General features: G+C 40.7%; 1 protein-coding gene across 15 annotated transcripts in view; it reads left to right on the forward strand.

The window, feature by feature from the left end:
* The window catches only part of EPB41L2 (erythrocyte membrane protein band 4.1 like 2), a 297,090-nt gene that overhangs the window by 186,361 nt on the left and 91,568 nt on the right, over window positions 1-19,161 (forward strand). For all 15 annotated transcript variants that reach the window (XM_063443121.1, XM_063443128.1, XM_063443124.1 and 12 more), the window contains 2 exons: window positions 8,837-8,941; window positions 18,847-18,889. In XM_063443121.1, the coding sequence (XP_063299191.1) occupies window positions 8,837-8,941; window positions 18,847-18,889 (148 nt within the window). The remainder of the gene's footprint in view (window positions 1-8,836; window positions 8,942-18,846; window positions 18,890-19,161) is intronic.

Below are 19,161 nucleotides of genomic sequence, written 5' to 3' on the forward strand. Positions count from 1 at the left end.
TTTTATGAAATAGTATAACTGAGTCCTGCACCAATAATCCAGGACGTAGGCAGGCAATCCACCATGCAATCCATAAAAGATTGTAAGCAAGCACAAAAATCGTCCAAGTGCTCTAAAAAGCAAAAACCTTCCTTCCTACACTATTAATTTAGCCACACATGAACATCCCTAATCTTCTGCTGCTTTTCTACTGTACCACGAGACACAGGTAATATTTCTAAAAATACTACCTTGGATATACTTTTCTTCAGTTTTTCTAATTCCTTGAACTCATTCTTAGGACCTTCTATTTTCCTCTGATTTTGTCATTGGCACCAGTATGGACCATGACAGCTGGGTCATCAACCGCTCCTCCCTATATTCCATCTACCGTATTTTTCGCTCCATAAGACGCACTTTTTTTCCCCTCAAAAGTGAGGAGAAATGTCTGTGCGTCTTATGGAGCTAACATGAAGCTTTACTTACCTATATTGTAGCGTGGGCCGGCAGAACAGCACGCACCGCGGTACAGGAACTTAAATTTCAGTTTCCGTTTTCCGGTCGGAATGAAAGGAAGTGCGCACTCGGTGTGCACACTTCCTTTCAGTCTGGCCGGAAACTGAAATTTAAGTTCCTTTACTGCGGTGCGTGCTGTTCTGCCGGCCCACGCTACAATACTGGTAAGTAATTAAGGGACACTATGGGACAAGGGTAGGGTGGGGACGACACTATGGGATGAGGGGAGGGGGGGAGAACACTAATTACCAAAGTGTATTTGGTACAATCTGTATTTTCCAAATACATAATACAATTTGTAATTAATTTGATGCAATGTGGCCTTTTATGTAAAGGAATGCCTTTACCCACCCAGGAAACCAGCAAGACATTTCAAATAAAATATGAGGGGGGAAAAAGTTCCCCTCTACATAACTCCAGAAAAGGCCTCAAAATCCAGGTCGTCTGATGGCTTCAAATATTTTGTTTTCTGGCCAGAATGACCACAAGGGGAGGGGTAGAAGAACACTATGGGATGAGGGTAGGAGGGTTAAAGATCATTATGGGACTGGAGAGGGGAGTGGTTGGTAAGGAACACTATAGTCACCCAGACACACTTCAGCTCAATAAAGTGGTCTGGGTGCCAGGTCCCTCTAGGGTTTACCCTTCAGATGCAAACATAGCAGTTTCAGAATAACTGCTATGTTTACATTTGTGGTTAAGCCAGCCTCTAGGGGCTGTTTTCCAGACGCAGTGCGTCCATAGGAAAGCATTGAAAAATGCTTTCCTATGGACACTTTGAATGCGCGCATGCGTGCTCTGCTGATGTCAGACTGGGGAGCTAACGTCGGCGGGGGAGGAGAGGTAAGGGAGCCCGGCGGTGGAAGAAGGTGAGTAACTGAAGGGGTTTTAACCCCTTCAGCACAACGGGGGGAGGGCCCTAAGGATGGGGGCACCCTCAGGGTACTATAGTGTCAGGAAAACCAATTTGTTTTCCTGACACTATAGTGATCCTTTAAGAAACACTATGGGACAGATTGTTCAGAATATTTTTTTTTTTCTTCTGGGTTTCCTCCTCTAAAAACTAGGTGTGTCTAGGTCGCTAGGTGGAGCGAAAAATACAGTACTCTGTCAGCAACATGCCAAGCCAGAGCACCCAGATTACAGCCAGAATTTTGTCCTGGTGTCTGGGATTGGTCGACCCTTCCTCCTCAATCCCTAAGCAGCTCCCTGTGTGACAGTGTACCGGGAGGAAGTAATTTTTTCCTACCCACGATGAGGCCGCGCTGCTCTGCTTGCTGCCCACCCCTATTCCTCAGAGCTTGCCGATCCATTCTCCTGCGCTCTAAAAGAGCGGTCACATGGCCGCAATAATATAAAAATACACTTAGAGTAAAATAACACGTGTGTGTGTGTGTGTGTGTGTGTGTGTGTATATATATATATATATATATAATAAAATAAAAATGATCTCTATGCAATTTTATTCTAACTGTATTTTGATATTAATATATATATATATCAAATGCACTTAGAATGAAATTGTGTGTGTGTATGAATATAAATATATATATATATATATGTTTGTGTGTGTATACTAGGTACTGTAACGGACCGTTTCAGCAGACAAGGGGTTAAAATCCGTTTAGGCGATATGCCCCTTTCTGAGAGACAGGCACAGCTACTGCAGAACACCAAACTCCCGAACTGGATACAAAATAGCACTCCAAACTGGAACCTCACGAATAGCTGCTAGCAGACGAACAGGAAAAGCAGACATCAGCTTACACTCCTAGCAATCAATCTCCAACAGCATACAGTGAATACCCCCAAGAACGAGACAAGGCTCCGTGTTGAGGGTCAAGCAGTGGTCTGAGGTGCTGGCACACCCAGCCTGGTTTTTATTACGGTTGTGCACATACAGGACACACCCAGGGGGAGGCATAAAATAACCAATCAAGTAACAGTACAACCCACACATCCCCTCCCCTCAGATAAGCAGTTAACATAATTATTACATACAGTAAAAATACAGTTTCCACACATACTCTGTAACTTTAAAACCATACATCACATTCACATAAAAATACATATCCACAATCAATCCATTCAGGGGAACAACATATTGAAAAATGGCATGAATCAGACCAGGGGTTCAAAAGTTAGTAAAAGTATATTTTGTTCCCCCTGGCTGGCAGTATTTTAATCTGGCTCAAACAGTAAAAGTAAAACATCCCCACAATGCATCCTGGCTTCCTCCCTTCTGCCCTGGAGATAATTGGAGAAGTAATCAAATTATCTCCCAGGTCAAAGACAAAACTCCATTACACATGTGGGGACCTAAATACAGGATTATGTTTTAAAATATATAAAGTCACTTTTATTACACCAAACACAGACATGTTACATATCCCCAGATAGCTCAGGTCTGGGTGCACATTATTAGGTGAATGGCACCCAGACCACACGAATACAGTTTAATCGCCATGGAGATAAAGTCTTTAATCACACGAATAGGCTCCATGGCATAGCTATCTGGGTTACCACAGTTCACATAGAAATACCGAAGGTATGGCTGTTCGGCTACATCTTCACGAATGGGAACCAGGAGACGGACGGCTCAGCGGTGTTCGTGCAGATAAGTGTCCGTTTATAGTACCATAGTTTAGGTGCCGAACACTGTTTTTAAAGGGCCCAAACTCCCAGGGCCATAGTCCAAAGGCAGCAGGCGGGCAACCAGGCTCCTCCAATGCAATGTGGCGAGATTGGTCGCGTCACAGGTACGTCCGACAAAAAACGGTTAAGGACCGCGGATGTACCTAGTAGCAAATAGGAGCCCTGAACTTACCTGGACCGGCGATCACGGGGGGGACTGTCTGAGACCCAAGCAGTCCCCCTGCAGCAGCTCCGGCCACCCTGAACGCTAACTTTGGCAAGCATTTCTGGTTACGTGGCTGCTACAAAAGACTGGACATACCCCACTTTGAATACCGTGGGTTGTCTACTATTGCAAATGGTATGCCATTATGGGTGTAAATTTATTTCCTGGGCTACTATACAACCAATCTGGCGAATTTCAATTTCAAATGTAACACGCTATATTTGACCCTGTAAAACGCTATATTTGACACCATAAAACCTGTACATAGGGGGTACTGTTTTACACGTGAGACTTTGCTAAATACAAATATGTGTATTTTATTGCAGTAAAAGCAAACCGTATTATGACATTGACAGTTAAAATGTCATGTAGAACTAAAAAAAAAAAAACAGTTTCTTCTTTTCTCCCATTTTTTTCATATTAAATTATGTTTCATAGCTAAATATTTGATATTAAATGAAAGCCCTGTTTCCCCTGAATTAAATGATATATAATAAGGGTGGGTGCATTTAATATGAAAGAGGTGAATTACGGTTGGACAGACATAGCGCAAATGCCAGGTTTTTTTAACGTTTTGTTCTGTTCACAAAGTGTACATTTGGCTCAGTCCTTAAGGGGTTAATGGGAGCCACACGACCTCCTGTGTGTGGTCTCCCATTCGGTAGTTGGTTTGTTTCACGAACAGTGTTGAAATTCACTGTTCGTGAAACTACTGTATGAATGCTGGTGGCTTTCTTGCCGCCAGCATACGAATGCTCTTGTTCGCACAATATACATATACAGGTATTAACTTGGTTCTAACAGTCTTTAAAGGGATAGTATCCCATACATAAACACATTCTTAAGTGGCTAGTTTTGCCACAATTGGGTATATATAAACTCAGGACAAAATTTAGAAACTATTTAGCATGGGTGTTTTTTGGCGGTTGTAGATGTGCAACAGATTTTGTGGGTCAAAGTTAGAAAAAGTGTGTGTTTTTTTTTGTTTTTATATAATTTTTTTGATAGTAAATTTTGATATGATTAAAATAATGGTATCTTTAGAAAGATAATTTAATGGCGAGAAAAACGGTATATAATATGTGTGTGGTACAGTAATTGAGTAAGAGGAAAATTAAAGCTAAATACAGACACCGCAGAAATGTAAAAAGAGCCCTGGTCCTTAACTGTAAGAAAATTGAACAACGGTCTGGTCGCTAAGGGGTTAAGAATTGTGTTTTTGTTGTTGAGGAGGGGTGGGGGAGAGGATAGAAAAGCTGGCTCCTAACTTTTTTTTAGCTGGCTCCTAGATTATATTAAACCAACACACACCTCTACAAAAATGATATTCAAATGAAATGCTTAACAGAATCAAATTAATTGGGATTCATAATCTTTGTTTATTTATTCTTTTGTATTTAACTTGTTTAATTTTCTATGTATTATTAATGTTATACTTTGCTAAGTCATCATGGGAATTCCCTCTTACGGGGCTCGTTCAAACTAGACTGCTTGCTTTGGTTGCATTCTGTTTTTATGCCCATTCTAATCGATCTGTCAATGCAGGTTTTTATTCTTATATTGCTAAGCTCTGGCTTAATTTGAAAGAAAACCTGCTTCTTTTATTCCTTTATTTCATCAGTTTGTATGAGTGAAACAGATGTGTCTGGCAGGGAAACTTTACATACCTCTTTCTGCTGCTATATAAATAACCATGTAAGCAAATAGACAATGACATTGTCACTTAGTTCCTGTATTTGTCTAGTTTTACAGAGAATAAATATCTGGTGTTTGGATATAGTACAGAAACTAGCGTGCAAACCCCCTATATGTGTTTTTGGCTTTTATGTAAAGATAAAATGCTCAGGACCTGAATTATATGTTTGAATATTAGTTTGTTTAGCACTAACATGCTCCTTGAGATCACGCTAGGAGTCCTTTTACACTTGGATATCTTGCCTCAGACTCATGACATGAGCCAATGTTGATATACTGAATCCGTGAATGCATGAAGAAGTCAACACATTTAAGTATTATCTTTAACTTTGATTTGCTCTAATATCTTATTTATAGATAGAATCTCACATACAACTTTAGATAATCAGAAATGGCAGCTTTGTACACCACTGCATTTCCCCTCTTTGCCTCTCCTGAACTACTCCCCCACCTCTAAGCTTTTCTGAAAGTGAATACTCATCTGAGCAATGCTCTGGCTTTTTTTTCCTTTTCTCCCTTTGTATCAAACTTTCTCCTTTCACCTACTATCAACCTCCCAACAATATCCACATTTCGCCTTCTCTAATCTCATGCCCTGCACGATTTACTCTATTCTCTCTCTCTCTCCTACTCGCAATCAATCTAATCTAAGACCCATCCATACAAAACCCACACCTCCTGTCACTATCTCTCCTCCTGCTTCTACCAGCTGGTGATGTCTCTCCCAACCCAGGGCCATTCACATCCTTTGCTCCTACCAAAACAATCAGAAACCACACAAACCTCATCCCAGTACTCTATTTATACTCAACTACCAACCTTCAGTGAGCACTCTGGAACGCCCGCTGCATCTGTAGCAATATAAAATCAACAGCCATACACAAACACTTCATCTCAAATTCTCTCAAACTCCTTGCACTCACTGAGACATGGTTGTCCCTTTCTGATAGCGCAACTCCTGCTTCTTTATGTTTCTGTGGGCTACAGTTCTCCCAGACTCAACTGTAAAGGAATCAGTGTAGGTATCCTTGTCTTCCCTCAATGTACCTTTTAATGTACCCCCCTCCGTCATCCTAGGTCAGGGGTAGGCAACCTTCGGCTCTACAGATGTTTTGGACTACATCTCCCATAATGCTTTTACAGCCATATTGCTGGCAAAGCATCAAGGGAGATGTAGTCCACAACATCTGTAGAGCCGAAGGTTGCCTACCCCTGTCCTAGGTTATTCATTTGAATAGGCTATTCATCCTGGCTACCACATGTCCTCTTCTATAGCACTCCTTCCTTTATACTTGGGGATTTTAATATCCAAATAAACAATCACTCTGAGGCCACTTGTCTGCTCTCTGTAACCTCCTCCTTTGGCCTCACACAATGGTCTAAATCAGCAACTCATACAGTGGGAAACACTCTTGATCTTATCTTTACTAATAACTGTACCGCCTCGTATCTCTCCAATGGTCCTTTTCCTCGATTTAACCACCATCTACTGACATTGGCACACCCCATCCCCAAATTGCACCACTCTTGGCACCTCAATGTAGATGTTCCAAGGATTTCTCTGACTGTCTCTTTGTTATTTCTAACTGGCTGCCCACTTCCTTAAACTTAACCTGTCTAAAACAGAATTTCTGGTCTTTCCTCCTTCGAGTGATGCTACTTTTGTGTCTGTCTCCCAAGTCAATAGCACTACAATGAGTTTGTCTCTATGACTTCAACTTCTTTTTCACCCGTCATGTCCAGTTGATCCGCAATTCCTGCCTTTTCCATCTCAAAAACATAGTTCACACCCTCCCCTATTTAACTCTGGATGCGGCTAAGGTGCTGGTCCATGCTAATATCTTCTCTGGCATTGATTACTACAGTCCGCTTCTCAGTGGTCTTGTGTGTTCCCAACTTGCCCGACTTACAGTCTACAATGAATGTGGCAGCAAGGCTCATCTTCCTGTCTGCCCACACCTCCCCCTCTGTAATTTATTACATTAACTGCCCGTCAGATATAGGTACTTGCTTACAAATCTAATTCTGCTCTAACCTACCTATCCTCCCTAATACACAAGTGTGCTTGGCTAGGTCCCTACATCTCTCCTCTGTTCCTACTTCTTCCTACTCCCATTCTCACCTTAAAGACCTCTCAAGGGCTGCACCGTTCCTGTGGAACTCCCTTCCCTTTTCCGTTAGATGCTCACCCAATCTCTACTTCCTTCAAAAAAATCATTGAAAACACACTTTTCCAGGAAAGCATATCAATTAAACTGTTAATATTTTTCCCTCCCTCTAGCCTGATTCCTCTCCTGCAACTGTAATTACAAAAAAAAAAAGAAGCTAAGCCCTCAGTAAATGCTATCCTAGCAACCTAATTTTCTACCCTACCCCCTTACCTTTTGTGTCACTATATCCCAGTCTAGCATTTAAGTTCATTGAGTAGGGCCCTCAACCCCTCTGTTCCTGTGTGTCCAACTTGTCTGGTTACAAATACGTGTCTGTTAGACCACCCATTGTACATCCCGCAGAATTTATTGGCGCTTATAAATTATAAAAATATTACTGCACAGTGACATTAGTATGTTGCAACTGCAAAACTCTTTGTTTCCCTAAGTGTAAAAGCATACAAACTACCATTTTTCCACTGCTATGATATGGGTAGAATTGGTATTGCGATAATTAAGTCACTCTCTGAGTCATTTAACAATGAGGATTGTATGTTAAAAGTGCAGAAAATAGCAATTTATTGTGGTTTACCACAATATCATGTAATTGTATGCTACCAATCTGGTGATGTCTTCTTATAGTATTTAAATACAACTGTATATACCTTAATTGTTATGCTGCTTGGATCCTAAAATATAACTTTTCCCACTGCTTGCAATACTACTGGATTTTAAAGGGGCAGTGTAGGCACTTTAACCATTTAATCTCAGTGAATTGGCTATAGTGTTTGGATACACCTAGTATTGTCCCTTTAACTTTAATACTTAGACTTTGAAACCTATTTTAAACAGCAGGAATAGATGTTTCACAGAAATCTATATGTGTCCCCCAAAAAAGTAGGTTCAGTCATTCAAATGTAAATGCTGTACACATAATTTTAATGCAGAGGAAACAAAGGGGTTGCTGCTGTTAAAATATCAAATGTCTTTCAAGATATTCTAGACGTTACTTTAGCATTAGATTGCCACAACTACATATTAAGTTTCATATATCTATGTAAACTTAGCCAGTATCTGTAAAAGGTATTTGTTTAAATTATGTTAAAATTAATTTTCTGCTTAAGTTACTTGCCAAGCCTGGAGGGAACAGGACATACCTACCAGAGGTGAATTGCTACTCACTGGGGCTAAATTTTTACTCTCCACTGGCTAGTGACAAGTAGCCCCCAATATCAATCCAGGAGTATAGAGCCACAAGCTACACAGTGCAGGGTGAACAATAAAGTATATTTAATTATGGTCCAGGAGACAAAAAAGGAAATGGCATATCTACACAATTTCTGCTACTGATTGGCAAGTAATAGGAACATGTATAGAATAAAAACATTTTTATACTTATTTAATTGTAGTTGTTGTGTATTTATATGGCATATGTGTTTTAGGCGAAGATTAAAACATACAGCATTAACAATACTTGTTTCCACCCCCATCCCCATCTTCCTTTCTGCCTCCAATTCTCTTATCGTATCTCAAATATTATTTGTTTGCTTGTTTCTGCAATGAACAGTGCATAATAAATGTCATATATGCATTAATTGCAAAATAGGTCACAAGTTGTCTATTTTTCTTTATTCAGAAACGTGCAAAAGGACAAGTGTTATTTGTTAAAGTCTGCGAGCATCTGAACTTACTGGAAATTGACTACTTTGGACTGACCTACAGAGAAAATGCTGACCAGAAGGTTAGATTTCTTATCTTTTTTAAAAATATATTTTATTATATAGTTTCGCGTATCGATAGTCAAGAACATATACCTGCTTAACTAGGTGTACATTGAGTTGTTTAAAAAGTCATAACATACACTGAAACTGTGGCTGTTTTTGTTGGTGCACAATTATTAAAGTTATGCTGAAACAGATGAGGCTTAACTGTCTAAACTTTAAGATAGGATAGTTCAAAGCCTATGGAAAAAGTTAATATTCAATTAACAAATACCGGCATAGACGAACAACTATGCTCAAAATAGCATGCTTCAACACAAAGTAAAACATAGGTACTAATATGAGTTTATTAAAAGCATTAAACAGTGTCTTATAGAAGAAATAATCACTGAACATACAAAACATACACTATAATAAAAAAAAGAGCCCTGGAATATTGAGATTTATAGCACATTATAGGACGTATGAGACAAAATACATGCATACGCAGGAAAGAAAAAGGGGGGATGTTAATTAAGGTATACCGTTGGGCAGCAATATGATATGACTCGTGAATGTTCATTACAGCATAGCCTATGTAGGGCAAGAAAAGTGAGATATTGCCATATAGAACATATTACATAACATGTATATATGATTTTGATGTTATGTGAGTACAAGGCGAGGAATTAGTATCCTCAAAAAAAAAAAAAAAGACCCACGAGTGTCCCCATACCTCCTACGGCCTTCAGAGCACACTTAACCGTGAATGTATACAAAAGTTCACTCTTAAAATAATAAATCTGCCTGATATTTATTCATACATATGTATATTCTTTCTTGTTGTTGGCTGGCTCGCTTCCTATTATATATATTTTAGTTCTTCTGTGTCACTTAAAAATATAATGCAATCAGACTTACCTGGCTTTTCTTATAAAATAGATTTATTCGCAGATACAAAGTCAATACATTGTTAAAGGGACACTATAGTCACCTGAACAACTTTAGCTTAATGAAGCAGTTTTGGTGTATAGAACATGCCCCTGCAGCCTCACTGCTCAGTCCTCTGCTATTTAGGAGTTAAATCCCTTTGTTTATGAACCCTAGTCACACCTCCCTGCATGTGACTTGCACAGCCTTCCATAAACACTTCCTGTAAAGAGAGCCCTATTTAGGCTTTCTTTATTGCAAGTTCTGTTTAATTAAGATTTTCTTATCCCCTGCTATGTTAATAGCTTACTAGACCCTGCAAGAGCCTCCTGTATGTGATTAAAGTTCAATTTAGAGATTGAAATACAATTATTTAAGGTAAATGACATCTGTTTGAAAGTGAAACCAGTTTTTTTTTTTTCATGCAGGCTCTGTCAATCATAGCCAGGGGAGGTGTGGCTAGGGCTGCATAAACAGAAACAAAGTGATTTAACTCCTAAATGACAGTGAATAGAGCAGTGAAATTGCAGGGGAATGATCTATACACTAAAACTGCTTTATTTAGCTAAAGTAATTTAGGTGACTATAGTGTTCAGCTGATGATTTATGCTGGACATTCAGAGTGTGAAGACTCTCTGCCCGATGTTCTTTATCTCAGTGTCTTAACTAACACAAATAATACATTCTATATATACCTCCAAATTGGCTGTAAGCATTACACAGTCAATGCTATTGATAAAATATGCATGTTGGCAATTCTAATAACCTTATTAGGTCTTCCCATGTTCCATGGATACCCCTGACAAAGGTGCCATTACACGCACCGAAACGCACGTCGGGTCTTTTAGCTGAGCACTTCACTCACTATGGGAGCACTAGGTGTCTAACACCCTGTATTGATTTATTTATTCTTTTTCTTTTTCAACTTGGAGTTTTATCTTTATGGGTTACTTTTTTAACAAGGGACTCGGACTTCTAGCTTTTTAGGGACAGCTTAGAACCCCCCAAGATGGTGTTTATTAGGAACCATAGGGATCTATTAGTCCAGCGCCTCTCCTCTTATTTTTGCTCCTCTATTTCAAGTTTTGGCATTAGGTATTATATTTATATTGATAGCTGAGGATGATGAGAGTTGCTCAACAATAGAAGTCTCCACCTACCAATTGTGGTTGATCCTATTTAACTGTTGCATTGCTGCCCTACTAAGTCTTTGTAAGATTTCTGCACTTCTTTATTGAATTGTCAATTTATGGAGGTGCTATATAGTCCTTTAGTATTTCCAGATTATAAGATACCCCTTTCTATTTAGTAAGAATTCCTTCTGCGGAACTAAGCAGAAGCAGGGGACACGAGCTCCTGCTTCACGGGCAGGAAAAACTGCATAATCGAGGGCTGAATAGCCCAAGGAACCACCAGGGTGCATCACCCAAGTCTGGGATGCACCTCTGACCACACCGAGACCCTTTTGGAGCTCGTAGGAAAACGGGACGGCAAACGCGGCCTACAGAAGCCGGAACCGGGGAGAGGCGGCTGCTCTCTCCGACACCGGATCCCCTCTGCAACAAAGCAGGTCTCCAACTCCCCCCCCCCTCCCCCCCCTTTGGACCGGCGGGGGATATCCCCGTCCTACTGGCCGGACGGACCAGGCAAGCTGACCAGTCCTTGGGCACACGGGCACACACAATCGGGAGAAGCAAGAGTCAGGCGGAGTGTGTCTAAGATGGCCCGCCACGATTCACAGAGGGGAGCCACGAGCAAAAGTGTGCAGCCCTCCTCACTAGAGGCCCTCGACAGGCTCTGCTCGGCCTTCTACGAGCTGCAGTGCAGCAGGGGCATGCCCAATCTTCAAGCGGCACGGGCGGTGGCCATGTGGATTTGACCGCTGACCCGACGACGCCATTATGGCGCCCCACTGCAGACACTCCAAGCGGGCGTTCGTCCACACAAGCGACTAGGAAAGAGACAGATCGCACCAACTTGGGCACACGTACCTGCCTACACACAAGCGGTAAGGTGAAAGCCGTACAACCCAAAAGCCCCGAGCGCACCTCCGACCAGCTGACCACCATGCGGCTACCTGGGACAGGAGCTGCACACCAAGCAACGGCACAGGAGACCTCCAAGCCTTACCGAACTGGTGATGGACTCTCGGCGCCCTGGTGCAGAGGCCTACGAAACACGCCGGTTGGAGCCGCACCTCTGCCAACCAGAGGCATCGGATGACTTTTAATACCCCATTGCTGGATGGCCTATTACCACGCCACCACGTCCCTGCAGCTGCAATGGACTTTGCCCCACATCGGTATAGTACCGCAAGATAAACTCATAATGACATTACTTTCAACAGCATAAATGTGTTCACGCACACTTCTCCATATCTCACTAGTCGCAAGCTCCCACACTGTAAGCGAACAATTTATGCTCTAATTACTTGCTTGTAGACTAGACAGTCACTCACATAATGCTTACTTAATTTAGTAAGAAATGTCGGCACTGAGATATAGCTAAGGCTACAAGTCTACTGTCTGTTAAGCAACTCTGTTAGCCCAGCGACCCCTGCTTTACTTTATTTAAGAAAAATTCCGTGGCTAGCATCTCGGTTAACTGTTAGTCAGCTCTAATTAGCCTGTCCATGGTTACCAGCCATCTACTACAATGTTGAAAGCATGTTTATTTTTTATTCTTGTTCTTTTATCGCTTAAAGTGCATATTCTGACTAGGCATACCTCATGCATCTTATCAATATGACCCAACCAATGTACAACTTAACGTAAACTGACATACTCAACATCAGCATGTGAACCATTTAAAAATGAAAAATGCTTAGTCTAACTTGTCTATCTTAAAGGGACACTATAGTCACCTGAACAACTACAGCTTCATGTATTTGTTCAGGTGAGATCTATAGCTCCCTGCAGGCAATCTGATGTAAACACTGTATTTTCACTCAGACGGCCACCAGAGGGACTTCCTATCATGCTGGGCCCTAAAAAGGCCCTGTACACGTCAGACGTATTAAAAAAACGTCTGACGTGTGCAGGAGATAGAAGGCACTGTGTATGCGCCTTCTCTCTACAGCCTGTCAGCAGAGGAGGGGGGAGGGCAAAGACCGCGAGCTGAGCTGTCAGTCAGCTCAGCTCGCGGCCTTGCACACCGTGCGCATGCGCGGTAGTGCGCTCAGGACTTCAGAGGGCGGCATGAATGCCGCCCTCTGAAGTATGTGCGCATGTGCGGCGAAGCCGCGCATAAGGGAGCAATGACGCTTCCAAATGGAAGCGTCTGATTGCTCCCTGCTCGCGCCCGCCTATTTCGTCATTTTGACGAAATAGGGGGCGCGGCTTCACGAGGCTCCCGGCGCTGGAACCAGGTGAGTAAAGTCCTCTGCCTGGAGAGTCCCTTTAACTATAAAATGTGCAGTCTTGTTTAAAACGGCCATGAAAATCTATAATATGTATTCTTGTTCGTGCTATCGTGGCACACCATGCATGATTGTAATTCCCTGCACGCTATAAATAAAGAATAAAAAAAATAAAAAAATAATAATAATTCCTTCTGCATATTGCCTGTTTGTCTAATTTATCAATAAAGTTTTAATGATTTGATTCTCTATTGGCATGCTCTAGGATGAGATACAATTGCTATTTGTAGCACTTATTTATGAACTTACTCCAAGTTTATTTTCCAGTACTAGTTACACTACGTTTTAAAGGACCACTATAGGCACCCAGACCACTTCAGCTTAATGAAGTGGTCTGGGTGCCAGGTCCAGCTAGGGTTAACCCATTTTTTTTTTTTTATAAACATAGCAGTTTCAGAGAAACTGCTATGTTTATAAATGGGTTAATCCAGCCCTCAAATCCTCTAGTGGCTGTCTCACTGACAGCCGCTAGAGGCACTTGCGTGATTCTCATTGATAATGCTTTCCTATGAGACCGGCTGAATGCGCGCGCAGCTCTTGCCGCGCATGCTCATTCAGCCGCATGGGAGGAGAGGAGGAGGAGGAGAGCTCCCCGCCCGGCGCTGGAGAAAGGTAAGCTTTAACCCCTTTCCTCTCCCCAGAGCCCGGCGGGAGGGGGTCACTGAGGGTGGGGGCACCCTCAGGGCACTATAGTGCAAGGAAAACAAGTATGTTTTCCTGGCACTATAGTGGTCCTTTAAGTGTCCACTGTAAACTTTGTAAAAAAAACAAACAGATTAGGAGCCTCATTATATTGGGGGCTCCTTTAGTTTTCTATTCTATTTCTTACATTCTATACATACCTCCAAATTTGCTGTAAGCATTACAAAGTCAATGCTATTGATACAATATGCATGTTGGCAATTCTAATAACCCTATTAGGTCTTCCCATGTTCCATGGATAATCAAAAAAAGAAAAGAGCTTGCAACACTTATTGTCATCTGTTCATGTCACTCGATATCAATTCAGAGCTTGCCCAGGAGATCTGAGTGTGCGCGCCGTTACCGGTGGGCCTCTGGTAGGTGCAGGAGGTGTCAGAGCGTTCCCCCTCGTGGTCTGCTTGCTCGCCATTTCCATACCCTCCAGGAAGGCCTCACTGGATGATCGGGAGAGCCAGTTGGAGGGAAGCGCGACAACTAGCATTTGTGGCCACCAGAGCAACTCCCTGATGTCGGCAGTCGCCAAAGGTTTTTCAGGCTTGTTTTTGGAGGCACTGGGCTAAACTAATCACGCCTGCTAAGTATGGCTGCTGGTACTGCCCCTTTATTGCAGTTACATGAAGCCAAATTGATGTCGTGTATAAGTAAACATTTTAGGTCAAAGTTCTAAAAATGGAGCAGTAGCCATGGTAACTGGATATTCTTGCCAATTTCCCCAGTTTTAGAACTTGACACAAAATTGCTGTATTGTGTCAAGTCCAACAGTGGCCCAGCCACCTCAAGGTCCGCAAAGGAAACTAAAAGCTATACCCTAAAAAATATAAGCGCAAATCCCTTTGTTCCAGTTATAAGATGAACTTAGTCGCGAAGAGCTGATTCAAATATAGATGAGTAATCTTGCAGCAAGACTCAAGCTGTACTGTGAGTTGCAATTAAAATCCTGAGGCTGGGGAACCTGGAACAGAATAAAGCTGCATGAAAAAACAGCCAACTCAAACATAGATGATTAATCTTGCACCAAGACTCCTGCTGTACTCGATCAGTAAATCAGAAGTGTCTTTAGTAGCTGTGTTAAAATAACAAGGCCACTGCACCCAGGCCACTCCATCTCAAGGAAGTAGTCTGGGTGACTTTAATTTCCCTTTAACTGCACGCAACTATTTAACGACTCTTCTTGTGCATTACTCAATATCTGGATGGGTTTAAAGAGAAATAGGCCATCTGCAAATGATGCCTAAGGTTTTAATTTACTTTAGCTATACTCTGCATTTTGTATCACTGGACACTGTATTGTTCTTTGTGTTGGGTTGAAGTACAATGCATTTAAACACTGCCTTGATTTTTAGATTTCCTGGGGGAAGTTGCAAGCTAGGTCACATGAATTTGACATATTTAAATGCTTCAATAGTTTTCTCTGTGATATGTAACACATCTTGACATTTTGTCAGTAGGCAGTGTTTTTTTTTCCCCCTTTTCTTTAAATGCACTTTGAAGGCTTATTTCCATTGGTTGTGTCTCTTTCTGAATTTCTCTTACGCACAAAGTGTCAAAAAAAAAAAGCCTTCTTTTGGCAGCAGTTCTCTCTGAGTCAATTTTTCCTGTTGTGGTGGTTGTCTTTCTGGATTAAAATGCCTCAGTTTTGTGACCTTCAGCCCAAATTGTGATGAACACTGAATGATGCGTTTTTCTCCTCTCTGTGTAGTCAGTACAGTGACCCATTTATGAGCCAGCTGTTGTGCTTAATTGCAGCTGTGGTGCAGGCGAGTTGAATGCCAGGCACTCTTGTGTGTGCAATGACACTGGAGACTCCCCAGACACAATGCCAAATAGTACTAGAAAATGGGAGTTCCAACAACTATTAACATCAGTATTCTATGCAGCTGCCTAAAACTAGTTAAGCCAAACAGCACATCCATTTAAACTGTCCTTACAGGCAAATGGTTTATCACTATTTTAGAATGTGTGTGTGTGTGTGTGTATACATATATATGTGTGTATATATGTATATATGTATATGTATATATGTATATGTATATATATGTATAATTTTTTTTCTCACTAAACAAAATTGTAAACACAACACTTTTGTTTTTGCCCCCATTTTTCATGAGCTGCACTCAAAGATCTAAGACTGCCGAGATAATCCATCCACCTCACAGATGTGGCATATCAAGATGCTGGTTAGACAGCATGATTATTGCACAGGTGTGCCTTAGCCTGGCCACAATAAAAGGCCACAATAAAAGGCCACTGTAAAATGTGCAGTTTTACTGTATTGGGGGAGTCCAGGGGTTCCGAAAACCAGTCAGTATCTCGTGTGACCACCATTTGCCTCACGTAGTGCAACACATCTCGTTCGCATAAAGTGGATCAGGTTGTTGATTGTGACCTATGGAATGTTGGTCCACGCTTCTTCAATGGCTGTGCGAAGTTGCTGGATATTGGCAGGACCTGGAACATGCTGTCGTATTAAATATTTCTCTCTCCTATGGTTTCCATATTATCATCATTCATTCATCCTATTGCTTTCTTTATTTCTCTAAATTATTCATTTCCTCCCTGTTGTTCTTTTTGTTATGCATTTATATTACTTCTCATTCCCATTTACTCATCATTCCATCTCCCATAAACTTTGAACCACACACATTTTACTTTTTCTGGTCTTTTTCTCGGTTTCCCCAATACCCACATACTTTTTCTCCATAAGCAGACATGTTTAATTGACAGTCAGTGCCCCCTTAAGTCCATTATAGTGGTAATTTAAATGCCTGCATCTTTAGTATAAAATCTTGTTATAGAATGTATTACTTATTTTATTTTGGGAAAGCAAACTAAAAATATCAGTCTTAATTATGAAATTTACCCGTAAACACATCTGTAGGAATTGCAAAGATTCGTCTTTTGGTCATTTAACCCCTTAAGGACCAAACTTCTGGAATAAAAGGGAATCATGACATGTCACACACGTCATGTGTCCTTAAGGGGTTAAAGTGGCACTGTGCCTTTAATTAACCAAATATTATTTTTTGCCGCTTTGGTGTTTTTTTTTATATCTGTTTTTGTCCTCTGTCTGCTACTGCTGCCAGCTTGCAAGTAGTATAAAAAGAGTGGGAGTAATAGAAGGAACGGTCAAAGTGCAGGGAATGGCGTTTACCAATTTATGTAGGAAACAAAAAGTATCCTGAATACCCTGACCTATGGATCAAAAGAGGAAACTCAAGACATAACCTTTATTGGTAATGTTAAAAAACTTATGAAACTTCAAAGGAATTAGGATAAGTGAGTAGCAAGTAAACTAGTATGATGCATTTACCAAATAAGGGTGATTATAAACAAAGTATTTACAAATGTAAAATGAAATCAACACTGTTGGTATAAATTAAACAATCCACCATGTAAGGGTGAATGTAAACAAGGTACTTACACATGTAGATTGAAATGGACACTGGTGTAAATTGAACATACCGTAAGTATTTACAAATATAGATAAAGGTGAAATAAAAATAGGACGAAATAAGGGTATTTACATTGGTGTCACAATAAAGTATATTATGTAGTGTAGTCTTCCAAGTTAGACAGACTCGAGTGTTCACTTCATGCAGGATATTATTGTTAGTATGTCCAACTCAAGTCAGGCAGTGCAAATATATATCAGAAGCACTGTCCTACGGAGAGGCTATCTGGTGGCCTCTAAAGAAGAACAATGTATATAGAGGCTAACACTTTCTAAGAAGGGGAAATCTTAACTAAGTAGCGCTCTGAGTGATATCCATAAATCTGCCCCGAAGCAAACTAGAGTCTGAAGCATGTATTATAGATTCAACTAAAAAGTGTAAACGTTCCCAACTGGGAAAGGAAAAGAGAACAAGTAGTACTGCTAACCCCAAATTCTATACTGTACCTTCAAGATCACATGTGCTTGAGTGCAAGCAGAAACTGTCACTAGGTTAGCAGTAGTAGAATCTAATACCTGGACAGATCAATCATAGGAGATAGAGGATCCTACCTTTCACAGATTTAGATTAATGTTGGTAAATTAAAGTAACAAAAAATGCAAATCAATGTGTCCACAGTTAGTAGATGAGCTCTAAAGCGCTTTTCACGGGTAAGGCGGCTCTTTGGGGGGGGAACCAATAAAAGTTATGTCTTTAATTTTCCTCTTTTAAACCCTAGGACAACTTGCAAGTAGTTTTAAAATAATCCTCAGTGGATTTGGCAGTTTGAAAGACCCCATATGCAGCCAGATGGTTTCACCCCATTCATTTTGGTTCCATTTGGACTTAAAGCGACACTCCACTGCCCAAATACAAAATACATTAAAAATTCACTCTTTAGAAGATATACAGTATTTATTTCTATATCTGGGCTATATCTGCAATACCAGTCTAGGGTCTTTTCAAGACCTTCCCTTTCTGTGTCTGTCCAATCAGACTATGCGGCTCAATGAGAAGTCTTTGCAAGGCATGTGCTCTGAGCAATCACGGTCTTTTGAGTTTAGCTCCACTGAGCTAAACAACCAGGAAGTAACAAGACCTGTTGTTTGCTTGAAAACCAGAGGGGTAACCAGATAAATTTATAAAAATTTTAATTTAGCAAAATGAAAAAATGACACACGTTTTGCACATACAGCATTTCAGCAAGCTGGGTGTCCTTTTAGTGAATAACAAAACAGTTTATCACTTGTTTTGTTTCTGTATAAAGCTTCTCTTTTCTATGCATTTGTTTCTGTGTGTGTGTGTGTGTGTGTGTGTGTGTGTGTGTGTATTTTTTTATATAACAAAGAAGTGCCCTACTTATTTTTATTTTAAATCCACAAATAGCGTTAACAGGAGAAGGTTTGTGTGAAGACCAAAAGATGTAAAGTCGGGTCTGATTTTTTTTTTTTTTTTCTCATTACAGAACTGGCTGGATCCTGGAAAAGAAATTAAGAGGCAAATAAGAAGTAAGTACTCAATTTTTTCTGCTTCCTAAATCATCTAAAGGTTTGACTAATATTAATTTATTCATTATGGATGAGTTGCAAATTGAAAACCGATGCAAACAACATATTTGAGTTTTCTTTTTTTTACTCCTCAAGCCAAATGTAATAGACTTGATAGTCCAAAGTGAATAAAGTGCAGCAATCAGTGAAAATTGTCAGTCAATTGGGGAATATATGTTTTCACTTGCCCATTCATGCTATTGTATATTGTGTAGTTTTATTCATAATTCTTA

Source organism: Pelobates fuscus, chromosome 2 (genome assembly GCF_036172605.1).
Source record: "Pelobates fuscus isolate aPelFus1 chromosome 2, aPelFus1.pri, whole genome shotgun sequence".
Classification (NCBI taxonomy): Eukaryota; Metazoa; Chordata; class Amphibia; order Anura; family Pelobatidae; genus Pelobates; species Pelobates fuscus.